Here is a 16348-nt window from a genome sequence, read left to right as displayed (position 1 = left end):
GAGAGTTTGCTTAAAACTTCAAGCCCAGCACTGCCTTTTGTTCTCGATGGTGTTTGACTATGGTTGCCTGCAGGGATGCACTTGTACTGCTTCCTGGGCAGAGCTGCCAGCATGTTCAGACCATGCAAACACGGACTCAGTTTTTTACTTCCCAGTTTTCCATTTCAGTCTGCAGTGTATATGCCATATTCTGAAATTATTGCAGTGCTCAGCAGTGGTTGCTTAGCGTGCTTACACCCAGGGTTAGCTCAGGCCCAGGCCAGGGTCTGCTCATGGGAAAAGGCTAGTGACAGACTTTGCTTTGACTATAAGAGCTTCTAGAGTTCCCTTCTTGGCTTCAGACTCACCTTTCTCTTCCTCGGATCTCTGACTGTGCTCTTGACCCTTCTCCTTGGCTGACCCCCAGTCCAGGGGCTCAACCGTATCCCCAGGTTGAGCGACACCAAGGGCTGAGTCACCAGCAGCCCTGGAGCCTCCCTGCATGCTCCCATCCTCTGAGCCGACCCTGCAGGAGGCTTGGCTGAGTTTTGCTGTGTGGCATCTCCACAGACAGACATCGTGCACTGCCTCTACTACTTCTGCCCACCCTTGCTGCAGAGAAGGAAAGCAGCAGGACCGTATTGAGGTGACCTCAGTAAAGTCCTGGTGGAGGTGGACCCCTCTGTCCCAGCTGGCAGATCTTTCTTTGATTAATACCAAATCTATATCAATGAGGTAAAATTGCTTTGTTTTCCCTATTAGTCTTCTTCACTTGTCATCTTCTCCTGGATGCCCTCCCACACACAAGCTTTCTCACACTTCGAGTTCCCTGGAAGATTATTTTCCCTTTCTGTTTCTGTCTGTGCTGCACACTTGAAAAACTGCATGTTTTCTCTTAGCCCCTCTACTCTCACATTGTCTTCCCACCCTGCTAACAGCACAGGTAACCAGCAGAGTAATCCTTCTCCCTGGAGCCTCACCCTCTGAGTGAGTTTAATAACAAAAGGAAATAAAAATGGGAGCTGTGTGGATGCATCCAGCCTCATGCACCAACTGTGAAAAGGCTTTTTCCTCCATCTGTACTTGTGCTGTGTCACACACTGGGGAAACTGATAGTAACATGCTATGTATATTACTGCATTTTAATCAATAGCATGAACTGCTCTCTCTTTCCCCACGCCTTTTGATTTCCTTCTCAGGAAGGAAATATTAGAAATGTTGCACTTGTTGCTTTCTGTTATACCATGATGGTCAGTGAAAGATTTTGTGCCAGATTTATGTTCAGTGAATTATCCCTGAAATCTGTGGAGCTATAGCAGAATTTAATTTGGCAGTATGGGGGTGATGTTGCTTCCAGTGATGTCTTCAGCTAAAAATTTCAGCTTTCCGTTGCCTTACTTAGAGCAAAAATAGGCCCATGTCTTTAGTATTTCTGAGGAGTGCCAGAGGCATTGCAAATAGCTGGTGCCAGAGGCACTGCAATGGTGTAGAGACTCTGCTGCCACCATACATGAAGAAGTGTTGGAGCTATTGGTTGCCAGAGGCATTTAGGATGTATACACCTGAAGGCAAAGTTTTCTGAAAGGTGAGGAGGATTTTAGCAACTGCATTAGCATCTATGGCATGTTTAATGCCTTTGATTTCCTTTTTAATGTCATGTGGTGGAATATTTTGGAGGTGGTATGCAGTATCCTCATGATATCGAGGCCAGAAGCAGCAATTTGAATGGAATGTTAATAGAAATTCAGTGTGCTTCCATGCTGAGCACAGAACTGGTCAGCCACATAAATTTGTGTCAAATAGCTAAGAAGCTTCTCCAAATAGGAATGGGATGTTTTATTTTCATGTTGTCAACACATGAAAAGAAGCATACTTAACTGACAAAGAGTAAAGCTTTTGTAAGTTCTTAAAAAAAAAAAAAAAATCAAGGTAGGACCAAGATGCCACTAATGTTTTCAAGAAGCAGGAGAATGGCAATTATTAATCTTTTGAGCTCTAAACATCATGTGGGCACTGATAAGCATTAAATAAAAAGTGAGAAGCATTGGAAAGTTTGCATGGCAGCCCCGATTTCAAAGAGACTCATCACAGCAGTGCTGACTACTGAAATATAGGTTGGTGAGCAATCTAGAAATGATAATGGTTTATTTAGTGGTGTGGATTGTTACTTGGGTTGATTTGATTTTTATCTGGTAAGGTAATTAAAGCTTAAGCACTTCCAAACTTGGTTGTGTTTCTCAATATCATCTTTGCATGCCAGCTTTTACCTAGAAACTCACCCGAAGATGTCAACCATTGAAACCATTTCATGTGGAAGCATTTCTAAGTAAATTCACTAAATTCCTATTCATCCCAGTAAGATGGAGAATCACTGGAGCAGCAAATGTGAAAATCTGCACGGCTTACTCTCCAATAAGCAGTTTTCTGAGGTTGCCAAATTGAGATGCAGACTCTGACCCTGGGAGGTATTAGAGCTCACATGAGTGAGCACAGAAGGAGGGTCTCAGGCTCCTACAGCCTGGTTGTTCAAGCTGGTTGATGGGCACCTCCTTCATTTGGTCCAGATAGAATCAATGAGATTATGAAGATAGTTTACTAGGCTGATAACATTTCCAAGTTGTTGCAGCCTGACCCCAGAAGTTAAATGCATTTTGTAACTGACTCAAGTTTAACTTGGGTTTCTGTGGCTTATAATACTGAAATGTTTCCAAGATATGGTATCATTGACAGCTGTTTTAGCTTTAGTTTTTCTGCCATCAACTCCATTACAGACCGTTGCTTAAACGGTGTTGTATCTATAATGTTGTGTTTCTGAATGCAACTCAGGAGATGAAGATCTTTTAATATGATTTATTCAGTTTTCCTAAATATGCTGACCTAGATAAATAGAGAACATTTTTTTATTCATTGCTAAAGAAATAACAGGCTACAAAAGCTGTCAAGCGTACCTACATTCTTGGATTTGTCAGCTGAAATTTTGAAAATACTGGTGTCAGATTGACAGTCATACTAATTGGAATTGACCTTCTGAATTCCCTTGTTCTTCTTAATTATATTGGCACTTTGACATCCAAATTTTCTTGCTTTATGCCTTCCAACCTTGGCCTCATCTCTATTACAATGATGAAAGCAAATAATATGCCAATAGATACTTAACCAAATTCCCTAAGAAAGATCTAGTAAAGCATGTAAGATGTGACTATCAATGCAGTCATCTCACAGCTGAATTTTCTTACTTAAAAATTGCTGAGCAGTATTACTTAATACATGCTCTGTTACAAGGTTTAGAACATATGCCGAGAGCTGATAGGAAATGCATTAACATGTAATAAAGCTGTTTTTCTTTGCAGGTATATTTGCTGGAGTAGAGGAAGGCAGTGAAGTTTAGCAGCAGGATGAAAGTTTATTTCAGCAGCTGCCTCCCTCAAAGAGTCTGTGGATAGTCCCCAAACGAGAGCAATAAATATAGAAATTACTCTAGACATAGTAGTTTTTGCAGTGTAATTTGTGCATCTCTTGTTCTTTCTCTTGCAGAACAAATGACCAACTAGTAGCATTCCTGTCCAGATACCGTGATATGAACTTCTTGAAATCACATGGCAGGGACAATGCAAGGTAAGCTGGACCTATCCTCATTTTTTTAACCACAGCACTGAGAGTTTTTGCTTAGTGATGGTTTTCCAGTGTTACCTGAATGAAGAAATCCCTAGTACAGGAAAGAGAAACAAATGAGGAGGAAACCTCCTGAGGACAGTTGCTTATTGGTCCAGAATAGCTCCTCCCCAGAGTCAGTTTGCAAAGATACTTTTGTGGGGAGAGAGACATTAGGCAGACTGACGTTTGCTCCCTCCTTGGGGCTTGGCACAGATCAGTGTTTCGGGAGCCAGCGGTGACTGCCCCACCACAACCGCACTTCCCTGCCCTAGTCAGTCTCAGCCACTCTGGTGACCGAGACCTGTGCTAGCTGGGGTCTGCAGTGGAGTCTTGTGCAAGCAGAGCATCTCTGCAAGATGTGGGAGCCTGTACCCTGTGGGGACACTTGCTAGCGAGGGTGAGGATGGTGGCTCGAAGGCTGTTGTGATCTGCTATGGTTTTGAAGTCCTTGAATCAGTGTCCCTGATTCCACATGAGCAGGTCTCAGGTAGAAGAGAATGTTTTGTGTTCCCCAGAATACCTCAGTGATACAGCTTTGTGACTTGTGAGAGCAGCAGTGATCTAACACCATGTTTCCAAAGATTTGAACAGCCTCTGAAGGTGGAAGATCTTTCCCATCAGGTTGCAGTGCTCCTCTTTTCCTCTATATTGATAGTTTTGCTCTTCCTCTTTGTTGCTCATTTTGTACCATAACAGCAGTCTTGCAGCAGTTCCAGCACCTCCATATGCTGAGTCCCAGTGGCTTTGCATGTAAAAAAACTGTTTTATTTTGCTTGGGTCACCAGGTCATCTCTTTATTCTGTAAAATGTCAAGCATACTTTAAGGCTGGGTTCAAATAGTGTACGTAGAGAATGTGACACACCGAGTCACGTGTTCAGAGCAGAGGGTGGGTAAGATAACACACAGGTCTCTCTGACTTCTTGGCTGCTCTTGGTCTTGTCACTAGATTTACCAGTTCTGTCGTGTTCCTGTTTAAATGCAGTCCTCATGAGCATTCATCTTGTGCATGCAGAAATTTTATAGCGTGTAGTAAAAAATAATACTGTGAGAAACAATATTCAAATCCGTGTCAACAATATTTCACAGGAGAGTCTGTGGTGAGTCTCACAGTGATTGGCAGGCTCAGCTCTAGCTGGCAATAGTGATCAACAGCAGAGTTAAAGTAGAGAAGGGAAGAGAAAAAGACAGGGAAAAGCAGTTGGGCTCTTTGCTCCCCTGGTACACCTGCTTCTTCTTAAATTCCCTGAGCCTGCTATGGAAAATAACTAATGAATTATGACATGCCTGCATCAAGCTTGTTTGAACATGCCAACCTCAGCTGGGCTAGAACAATTTAGATCAATTAAACACAGTAATCTGGTATTCATTTAATAATAAAGTGAACTAATGTGCCACTTGTCCTACCCTCACAGGAATAACAACCCACTTCTTAGTTCAATGGTTCTCTTTGACTGTATAAACAACTAAATTTGTAAGTTCTTATTATGACACGTAGCCGTGGTTTTTTGGGTTTTTTTTTGTTTGTTTGTTTGGGTTTTTTTGTTTTTTTGTTTTTTTCTCCTGGACTTCTACAATAAATTCTCTGTCTGTCAGGGGACATAATGTGGAACACGAGTACAGATTTGCCAGCCCTGTCTGCTGTAGTGTGTAGTCCCCAAGTCCTGTAAGCGTTCCCACTGATATCCACTGGATGAATGGATCCTTTCACATCACCCCTTGGCAGCTCCTCAAAATTTCTATCAGGAGATAGCGTGGCTCCCATCCTCCAGCACAGCCCATGAACAGTCGAGACAGGACTCAAGGCAGCAGCCTTTGAGTAATATTGATGCTTGGTAAAAAATCATTTTATTGGTATCAAAAGCTGCTCAAAAAAGCAGTTAGCCCTCTGTACTGTGGGTGAGTTTCCAGCTCTGCATCCAACGGTTGAGAAAGAAATTTTATCCCATGGGAGGCTCTCTAGCCTGATCTTTCAGTTTTAGTGTTTCAGTAGCTCAATCTTGTGTAAAGCAGTAGAGCTATTGCCTGCTCTGCCCATTGACACACAGTTTCCAGTTGACTTCCATTTTATGCCCAAGGTGTGTAAGCTGTGGTCATGTCAATGAGGCTTATCCCTGTAGTTAGAATGATTAAATCCTCTGGACTGAAATACCATGTGTAAGCACAGGGAGGTAGGACAAGATTGAAGGCCCATCTGGACTGTCACCCCGTGTCCTGCTGCCTACACCGATGTCCCTGGAGGAGCAGAACATGACACAGGTAGTGGTGCTTCCTTACAATATTCTCCCACCCTCCTGTGACCTTTGTCTGGGGAGTTTCCACAGCCAAACTTGGTCACTTGCTTATTTAAGAGCAAAGGATGTTTATTTTTTTTCTCTTTTAATTTTTCCAGTTACTTTTTAGATGTTGCCATTTGTTTTGCCATGTCACAGCCCTGTGGAAAAGAAATATCCTGTGGGGTGAATGGTATAGCCAAGAGTTTAGTAAGGCCTAGAAGAGAAGCAACAACCTCAACATTTGGCAACAATTTTATTTTTTTTTAAAAAAAGCATCTTTTGGAAAGGATTTAGGACACAGGCCAGTCTCCAAGTTACTAAGCAATAGGAGGAAGTTCCCTTGGGGCATCATATCTCAAAACAAGCTGGAACAGGATTTTTTTGCTTTAAAATGGCTAATTGAAACCATGGTGAGGGGGATGACACTGGACTAGACAGACTGCTGCCCCATGTACAATAATAATTTTGCTGTTCCAAAGTGTTTTGCTCAAAATGTGAACTAATAATACAGGAGCTCAGCATTTAAATATCACTGAAAGCAATATAACCCTTGCAGCTACTTTTAATTTGTGGATGAATAATGGCTTCTGAACAATAAGCTTTTCAGCTGTCTAAGTTGCTTTGTAAACAGCTGGGAAGTCTGAATTTTAAGTCATCACAGTCTTTGGATCATGCAGCGGAGAGGGAAAGATTAGAATTGCCATCTTAAAACTGAAATGCTTATGCAGCTCAATTACAATGTACTTTGTATTCAACCCATGCTCACAATCAGTACATGTTTTACTGCCAAATAAGGAGAGAAACCAGGCTTCCTTTTATAGAGTGAAATTTTCTTTTAGTGATGAGTAAGTCATTAGAAAGTGTATCACTCTGATTTTCCTTTAGTGGCTTCAGAAAAGGGGATGGACATGAAAATGACTCCTTAACTCATCTGGAGAATCATTACTTCCTGAGAGACCCATATACGTGAAATGAAACAGCATAGAGTGGCTGGAGTCGTTACATAGTACTCATTGAGCAATGCTTAGATTTTCTCCTCTTTGCAGTGTCTTAGGCCATTAAAAGCAAAGAATAGCCCAGTAGTTGTATAAGCTATTAGAATTTGGAACACTTGAAAGATTTGGGCGTTTGGCAGGAGCAATACCTGGCTGATGTATTATGAAATATAACAACAGTCAAATGTGATATCTTCAACAACAGGCATGAAAAAGGTGTTTGGGTTTTTTTTTTTTTTTTTTAGAAACCTTGCTACAGTAATCATGTGGGACACAGTGTAAACATGCTGTAAAAGACTGGATGCTGTTACATCTTAGAGACATCTGTAGCTCATGGGCAGAATACAAACAGCTAAAGGAGAGGCATTAAAAGTTTGTTGTATATCTGAGTTCCTTTCCTGTGCTGTTTTTTCTCCTCGGTAATGCTGTTCTTCACAGTTGTGTTGTCCCCGTTCTGACGTTTGCGTTCCAGATACTTTCAGAGGTGTTGCCAAACTGCACAGCTTTTAGTAAGGAGCATCACAAGCCCATCCCAGTTCTCAGAGGCTTGAGAGACCTGAAGGGCCAGGGCATGTTCCCAAAGCCTTCATCTCTTTCAGCCCGGTTCTGCTGAGGCACATGTGGCTGCTCACCTTTTCAGACATAGCTTCTTGCCACTTGTGGCACATGTTGTTCCTTGGTGTTCTGCATACTGGTTTGTTAGTGATTTGGTAGAAAATTAATTGCACAGTAAATATTATTCCATGTTATGTTGATGAATTGCCCAGTAAGTACCCAAATACTAGGCAAAAAAAAGTTTATATTATCCCTGCTGTTGGAATATTTTAACCACTTGGCTCCCAGCAGTGCTTATGTGAGGAAGAAGTTCTTCACCATGAGAGTGGTGAGACCCTGGAATGGGTTGCCCAGGGAGGTGGTTGAGGCCCCATCCCTGGGGGTCTTTAAGGCCAGGCTGGATGAGGCTCTGGGCAGCCTGATCTAGTGGGAGGTGTCCCTGCTCATGGCAGAGGGGTTGGAACTGGGTGATCCTTGTGGTCCCTTCCAACCCTGACAGATTCTGATCTGTTTTAGCAGAGGACTTTAGAACCCTAATGGCTCAATGGTTGGACTTGATGATCTTGGAGGTCCCTTCCAACCTAAATGATTCTATGATTCTATAATATTTGCTCTTCATTTGACTCAAATATTCCTCAGTCATACTTTTTTGTTATATTTTTCTAAACACCTCAGTATCTGAAGCACACAGGCTAAGAAGGTCTATTTTTTTGCTTGTAAGTAGTTCAGCCCAACAGTTCATGTGAGCTGTAGCGACTGCGGGAGCACATGTTATCTTCAGTGGGAAGAGGCTGCGCTTAAAGATTTTAGACATTGCAGCAGACTTTCCAATGTTCCTTGTTGCGTTATGCTAAGCATTAGGGAGCTGTAAAGTCTTCAGTGCCTCAGTTTGACAATGTGCCTCATTGTAGGGCTTTTATTTCTGCTCAGTTTTGGAAAACAATGCTAAATTGTTGATGCAAAGAAAAACAAAAATAGGTTGAAGGTGATAGGAAGATGCAGTAAAAACACCTATATGTCTTGACATGGGACAAACCAGGATATTTTTTGGTCTTGGTGGAATATATAAGCAAGATCACCCAGCAGTTCAGGAAGGTGCAGTAAGTGAGAAGGCTTGAAGTACCCCTAATTTTGGGGGCAGGATGGGGATTAGGAAGGAGGTTAAAACTGAGGTACTGCGAAAGTAATCAAAAATCATATTGCTATCTAAGATCATTGAGTTGCACATTGGATTTTCAGTGGTATAAACAGTAGCACAGTAATAAACAGATCCTGTCATCTGAGGTCCTGAGAGATTTTATAAAATAATTGTGACAGGGAACATCTGTTTGAGTTGGACAGATATTATTGGCTCTGTTTTACCTGCAGGTCAATAGCCTAATATGTTAGCTTGAAAATCTGTATAAAGTGGCTCATGCTTGCCCTCAGTCAGTTGGAAAGTGTGAATCCCCATTGCCTTTTCTTTCTTTAGTCATCTAATATGCAGACCCTGAGATGCTAAGCACAGTAGAAACCCTCAGTGAGATGGTGGTGTGGAGGACACCTGAGTGTCCCTTTGCACTGCGTGTGGGTGCTGCAGCAGCTGTGATCTGCTGGCCATAGTGCAAGTGGGGGCGTGTGCTGTAGCTGCTCCAGCAGCAGTATCACACAGGTGAGCTGGCTTCAAGCTCAGCTGCTCAGGTCCAGCAGCATTCCCAGCTCAGAAGCTGCTTGGTCACGTGGGCATTGGGAAGAAGGGGAGGTGAGGGGATAGGAAATCTTCTAGAGAATACATTTATTGGAGACAAATAGATGGCAGAATGTCAGGTTTCTTATCACTGAGCCTGTCTGTGGTGAATTCATGCTACATCTTTGCCCACTACCATTTGCAGTTTTCTCCATGTTTTGCTTATTTTATATAAAAAGAATCAAAATCATGTGAATTGTGGCCTCCCTGATCATGAGAAGAAGCTATAACATTCTTCTCCTTGTAAAAGCTGTTCCAGTGTTTCTTAGAAGTTATTGTAATTGAAGTGTGGTGGAAAGAAACCCACAGGTAAGTCTTTGAAAGTCCCTTTTGAACCTCAAGTTTTGAGAACTCACAAGGGAGTGTATAGAACTGTTGTCAAAACAAGGCAATTCCTAGTAGAGTTATTACTGAAAAAAATAGACTCTGTAAGTTTCCTGCAACTGAAAAACTATTTTAGAGACTTTTTTTTCATAATTATTATTATTTTTGGGACACTCGAAGTGTTTGCTCCCTGACCTGCAACATTAAAATATTGGGAAGCATTAAGGCTTTTTAAGACTTCCTCTGAGAGATTTCCAGAAAATGGGAAGCAAGATTTTTCAAAATGGGTAGAAGTTAACAGTTAGGAAAAGGTGCATGAGAAGAAAGAGACATGAGGAATTTCTTCTAAGCATAATGCAAAGATGTGGTGTGACTAAAGCATTAAATGGATATACTGAGAAAATTACATGTGAAAGAAGAGGAAACAAATTAGAGTACAAGGCAACTGTTATAAAACTGTAAAAATCTAGTTATGTCCATATAGAGATGGAATAATGACCAGATAAAATGTGTGTATTCATTGGCTTTCCATAGCATCTCCTGTAGAATACTCTGAATGCTGTAGACGTTTGGTTTCCACAAAGATGACATTGATTGAGAAGGGCCATGTTTAACATCATGTTTCAAGGTAGACTTGTAACTTGGAAGAGCCAGTCAAAATGCTGTACCTTTTTTCTGTACTGTAGATGAGCTAAACCTTACATTGTCCAATGTTTGTGGCAGCAGACAGGCTTTTCTGTCATAGATTTACTTGCATACTGAGCATAACCCTATTCAACATGGTAACTGTGGGAATGTGGACCATCAGAAAATCCTCCCAGTAGAGCTGCTTGGTCTCATGATGACCTGCAGCCCAGCTGCTAAGATGACAGGGACAAATGTCACTAACTGCATCTCTCAGTGCTGGCTGATCTTCCATGGCCATGTCACCTGTGTTTTGTGCTCTGAATCCAATCCCTGTCCTTTGGTCAGAGCTTGTGGGGTCCTCACTGAGGGGCAGCTGGTGACCCCATGGTGTGGGGTTGGCCACCCCTCTATTCACATGTACACCTCAGCTGGCTGCTCCATGAGGTCACTGCCCTCCTCTGGTGTAGGGCATATAGAGATATGAATGGCAAACACTAGTCGCATTTTAAAAGTAAGATTTCCCTGTGTTAGTTGTTAACTTCCGAGCATTTGACACAGTGTGCAAAGCTACTAAAAGTGTTTCAATTTGTGTTTTTGCTTTCGGGTTTGTTCAAAGTAAGGGAATTAAGGAAAGATGAGAATTCTGCTTTTGACCTCAACATTTACATTCAGGAATCTGCAGTTTAAAGACACTGGAAAGCAGGTTACAATTTTTTTTTCTCTCTCTCTCCTCATCCATTGTTTTTATCTATACTGAGAATTTTTTCATAGCCTTTTGAAACAGCAGGAGTTGTACGTTCTGTGTGTTCTGCATGCTGCCTGTCATACTTGGAGGAAATCTTCCTTATCTTGACAGCCTAAGTAGGTGCTATTTATTTCATGACATTGTACCACTCTTTCGAGCTTCAATTCTGTTTTGGGAGTGCGGGGTCAGCCCTGGAAGCTTTCGGCACACCAGGAGGTCTTGGGAACCATACAGTAAGTTTATATCTTTAGAAAAATGGATGTTTATCTGGTACAGTACAGACATTGTGCTTAAATATCCAATTGTTAATTAGTTCAGATTTTTAAAATACTGTGTAATCCTTAAAAGAATAGAGTTACTCATGGAAATGGGGTGAAATCAGGCTTGTGTCACAGTCAACTGGAAGTTCATCGCATACTCCATGGAGGCCAAGATTTCTGGCCTGCAGTGGGCAGGGAATGAGACTGCTCTCTGCAGGTTTAGGGTTTATGAACTTGCTTATTACAAAGAATTATTCAATGACTGGTTTATGGTGATATATTGTAGCTTAGAGATGGTTCACAAATTACTTGTTGCAGTTGTTATACTCAAGAGCATCAAATTGCTGTTCTCTGCTTTCTACTTGGTCACCCAAATTGCAAGTTACCGTGTTGTGCTTCCCAACTGATTGATTCCAGTAAGTGTTTTCAAGGTGGCTCTGCAAACACTGCTGGCAAAAGCCTCTTACATTTCTCATCCATAAAAATATTTACTTGACTTTTCCCAGCATAACTGGCTGACTTCTTCAAATTTTTGTCTAAAGAGAGTTAAAAGAGGAACAGAGAGAGTCAAAGCAATGTGCAGTATGTCCACATGCATTAGGAAGAACATGAATGTGGTGCTAGTGGAGCTCCAAGCTCTGCAGATCTTTGCTCTGACATTGACTTTTACCTTGTGATGAATTATTTCACTGATGTATTGTTTACCTTTTATTCATAGTTCTTGTTCTTGTGTAGTGAGTAATGATGAAGTCCTGGGAAGTGCACCTGGTCAACAGTAAAATGTTGATAGGAGGTTTTCTAGGCAAGAGGCCAGAAACAGAAAACATATAAGAAGCTGTTTCACCTTAAAAAATGTATTCTTGACAGAGAAAAACCCTTTAGTGGCAAAGTTACTCAAAAATAATATTTAGCAATTTGATAGCCTCTGATTATGAAAGTTTTATTCATAGGCTTTAGAAAACAGCCAGCTCTCCATCTTAGATACTGCCCAAGTGTGAACATTCAGGAGCAGGAGTCTCTCAGAGCTGCTGTAGTCACTTGGAGAAGGCTATCCAAAAGAGTGATATTTAATAGTGATTTTTTTTCTGATATTAATTAGCTGTACAACAATATTTACTGGTAGTTAAAACACATCATAAGAAGAACTGAGCTGTGTGTTGATATTCATGTTTTAGGAGTGTGTGCTAAACATCTTACAAATGCTTTGGTTGTTACGCAATTCTAAAGTCTCATCTGAAATGCCTTTATAAATATTTAAGTACACTACAAAGTAGGAGGAGATCCCTAGGCTGGACTGCTATCCTGAGCTGTCCGGACAGTTAGCTGTCCATCCTGGGCATGACTGACCACCCGCTGCAGGCAGTAGGGTTTTTTAACAAAGTATGAAAATAACCATCTGGAACCATGTAAATCCTGAAGCTGCATCCACACACATTCAGTGCACAAACAGCACTTTTCACACATGTTGCTGCTCAGTGCTCAACTCCACTGGCAAGACACATTTGTATTACGCTGTTCGTGCTGCTGCTTCTGGGCAAGTGGAATCCATGCTCCTCCAAACTGGAGGCTCTTTAGGAAGAGTTAAAATTGATTAGGGGTAAACATAAAATGTCTAAGATGGCATGTTCCATGAAATATGGTAAAATGTTTTTTCTTAACCCTAGTCTTATTTTAATTTTATTTTCTCCTGGTTGACTCTCTTATCATCATTTTCCTCCTGTTGCTTGCCTTACATCAGGGGAGAAGGTCAAGTGTTTTCCTCCAATGGCCATCTCCATATGGTTTGACTAACCAGACCTTGGTGCAATTGTATGTCATTGTCCTCGCACGTACGTTTGCAATTTTCAGAAGTACACCGGTCTTACCTGGATTTCAGAGTGTCTAAGATGAATAAAATGCTATTATTAATCCATTTTTTCTACTTTAATTTGGGAGTTATCTGCTAGGTGCCATGTAAGACCTGAGAGAGAACAACTTGAGGGGAAAAATCACTGGGGGTTGCGTTTAATTGCTCTCTCTGAAGCTTGGCATGCCTTCATAAAATGCACTGTTTTGATATTCCACTGAGCATAACCAGAAACTAATGAAATACATCATTAGACTAGAAATAAATCAGTAGGGTCATGCTTTTGCCCTCCATCGTCTTATCTTCCTTTCCAGAGGTGGCTGCTGCAATGATTGTTGGATCATCAACAATAATCAAGAATCTCTGTCAAATGTAGTGTTTTCTTGGAAAGGCCTGTGTGGCGTGCAGACAGTACTTTCCTCTTTCCATCAGGCTATACCCAATAGGCTTAGAGTAAGTTCTTGCCTCCCTGAGTGCCAAATCGCTATGGCTGGAGTAACTAGGAGCATTAGTCATCCTAGAGGAGAGTCTGGAAGGAAAGAAAAAGCCTCATCCACGTTTTCCACTTTGGTTCCAGTTCAGCACTCTGTGTGCCAGCAGTACAGCCTAGATTTTCCAGGTCGACCCACTGCCTCCTCAGGCAAGATCATTTAGTTTCTAGCAAATCTGACATATACTTGGTCCCCTTGGCTCCCAAGGAACATAAATGGATAGCAAGCAATTGCCCAATGGAGAGCTGTGTCTTCAAAGCACCTTGCATAAATTATTACTTTATAGGTAGAAGGAAATTATTTGCTGTGCTAATGTATTGTCTTTAGGTGCAATGACTGTGTGTGAAATAGGCTCAGTAAGGGTAGACCTTTTGAAAAATGCCTGCTTCCTGTTCAGAAGTTACTGATATTTAAAATCTGATGTGATGTTTCTAGGAAGGTTTCAAGAAGCATTAGCAGAAAGGTCATCTGCATGGAGATGTCCAGAGGCATTGCTGCTCTTCCGTTGAGCTACACTGCCTTGCTGGAGGATGAATGGTGGGAAAGTACATTTAGTTTCCTTCTAATAATCTTGTATAGGACTTTAGGACTGAGATGTGTTGTGAAAACACTTGTGCTCATAAGAAGTGTTTTACTTCCCTACATATACCAAGATTTGCTTGTCCAAGCCATTAGCTCAAAAAAGTCATAGAACTGTGTACATATACAAAAAAAAAGGAGCCTGTCAGCTGTTTTGGAAGCATGAAGCTGTGAGCCTGGATTTGCAGGGATGTTCTCATCTTGAGTGGAGCCATATGAGTTTCAAACAATAAGGCAGAAGCAGAATAGCTGAGCTTTCTGCTATTAGTTAACTGCCCTGTCATGTGATAGAGTCTGAGGGTGTTTCTAAGTAGAGGGGCATTTGAAGTGATTGGGTGGTGGTTTTTGTTTGGGGGTTTCTATTGCAGTCAAAGGAACTTATATTTGAAAACAAGAATAAAGGGTGATAAATTGGTAAAAGTAGCAGTTGAAAGATATTATTTCATGGAAAATAGCTTTACATTCCTATTTAAGTATGGTTGATAAAATTCTATTACTTTCTTAAAATAATTAACTCAAATGAGCATTTAGTTTTGAGGGAAATAAATAAATGGCCAAACTTTCAGGCACATTAATATTTGATTTGGAGATAACTGCATAAATATTGAATTTGAAGATTACATTCCAGAGCACAGCATTAAAATTGCAAGACTTTTCTATTATCCTTCATAATGGAACATGAAATTAGAAACTTGTTCAAGGAAAGAAAAATTTCTCCACTCTCACCTACACATTTTATTCACGGTTATGTTAACAGAGGAGCTCTTCTTCTCATCCTGTGAGGAGAGACATAGCTTTCTGTGTCTGAGAGGACACAGAGCCTGAAGTCATTTACGGTCCTTTTGAAAATTAATATGCACCATTTCATAATCGCGTCTCAGTTCTTTGATTGGAATAGAACAAAACCTTGGCCAAGGTCTTAGCCTACAGGGTTAACACATTTCCAGATGCAGGAGTCCAGAGAGCTTTGGTGGTGTTCCTTTACTTTTATTTCTTTTCCCCTTCCTTTGGTTGCATGTGTTTGAAGACTGTTAAGATGTCTTCCTGACTTCCTAATCCTAAAACATTTCTAAGAACCCTGGTGTAGTTCTGTGTCACTCAGGAAGGAAACACGGGTCTTATGGTGCTCCTCGCTGGACCACCTGTTAGCCTGCAGCTCTTACATCCAGTGACACCTGTGGTCGTGTGGATGTTAGTAACTATAAAGGTCTGGTTAGCTAGCATTTTTTGCTGCTCAGAACATGTGGGATGTATTCAACACAGCAACTCACTGTTATTAACAGTGCTTAGCCCACTTTGTGAAGGCGTGTGCTAATTCATGGCTGCCCTGCTTCCCTGTCTGGGAAATAATTCTGAAAATAGAATAACAAATAAGAACCTGGGTCAGACAGTCTCAAAACATGTGTGGGTATCCAGTCTAAAGTGTTTTCAAACACAGACGGATTTTCCAACTGTCTTTTTCTTCTTACAATGGTCTCAAATAATTCATTTCAATAACTTCACAGTTCTGCAGTTGCTTCTCTTATTCATGGTTCAGCAATAACAAAACGTTCTTCTCTATAGACTTGAAAATGGAACTCACTCTACAGCAAAGAGCAATGCAGTAGTAGTTCTTCTGAATTAACTATACCCCAACAGAAAAATTTACGGAATAATAAAATAGAGAAAACCGGTCATTTTACCTTTATGTTCAGTTTGCTGCTTTTCAAAAACTGTGAATTTATTTAGAGACAGAAGCCTATTACACAGATTGTGTTCTGTTCCTGTTCATGTTATGGTTTCTTCTGCAGTGGTTTGGTAAGAGTTAATGAGCGTTAATGGCTTTTCATGCCATACAGCTCTGTAACTTGCACAGTTCTGTCTTAGGACAGCAGAAGGTATAAATGATGTTTGAAAGCAATCTGTTGATCTTTGCCTCTATAACAGAACATATAACTGATTAATCATTTATTAGACCTCTCTACATTATTTATAAGTAGAACAGCAATATAAGCAAATGACCTTTTTATCCTTTTTTGTTTGAGAAAGTAGCTTCTTTGTTTATAGAGCTAGTGATGATAACAAAATGTAAATGAACTTTTAATGACTACTTTTGTATGCCCTCAGATTTATCAGAAAACAAGGACTGGATCGGCTTTTCCTGGAATGTGATACCCACATGTGGCGCCTGGGGTATCGGAAGATCCCAGAAGGGATCGCAGTCGATGGAGGGTCAGACTGGTTTCTCCTGAACAGGAAGTTTGTGGAGTATGTCACTTTTTCTAATGACGATCTGGTAACAAAGATGAAGAGG

At 41.0% G+C, this 16348-nt stretch overlaps 1 protein-coding gene across 1 annotated transcript in view; it reads left to right on the top strand.

Annotated features, from left to right (window-relative positions):
- The window catches only part of LOC103770671 (xylosyltransferase 1-like), a gene marked incomplete at its 5' end in the record, with an annotated part of 43233 nt that overhangs the window by 22071 nt on the left and 4814 nt on the right, over window positions 1–16348 (top strand). The window contains 2 exon segments of the mRNA XM_008937945.1: window positions 3514–3594; window positions 16162–16346. Coding sequence (XP_008936193.1) covers window positions 3514–3594; window positions 16162–16346 — 266 coding nt within the window.

The sequence above is a fragment of the Merops nubicus genome, unplaced genomic scaffold (assembly GCF_000691845.1).
Source record: "Merops nubicus isolate BGI_N331 unplaced genomic scaffold, ASM69184v1 scaffold18173, whole genome shotgun sequence".
NCBI classification, from domain to species: Eukaryota; Metazoa; Chordata; class Aves; order Coraciiformes; family Meropidae; genus Merops; species Merops nubicus.
Note: the sequence above shows the minus strand (reverse complement) of the source record. Positions and strands in the feature narration are given on the sequence as shown.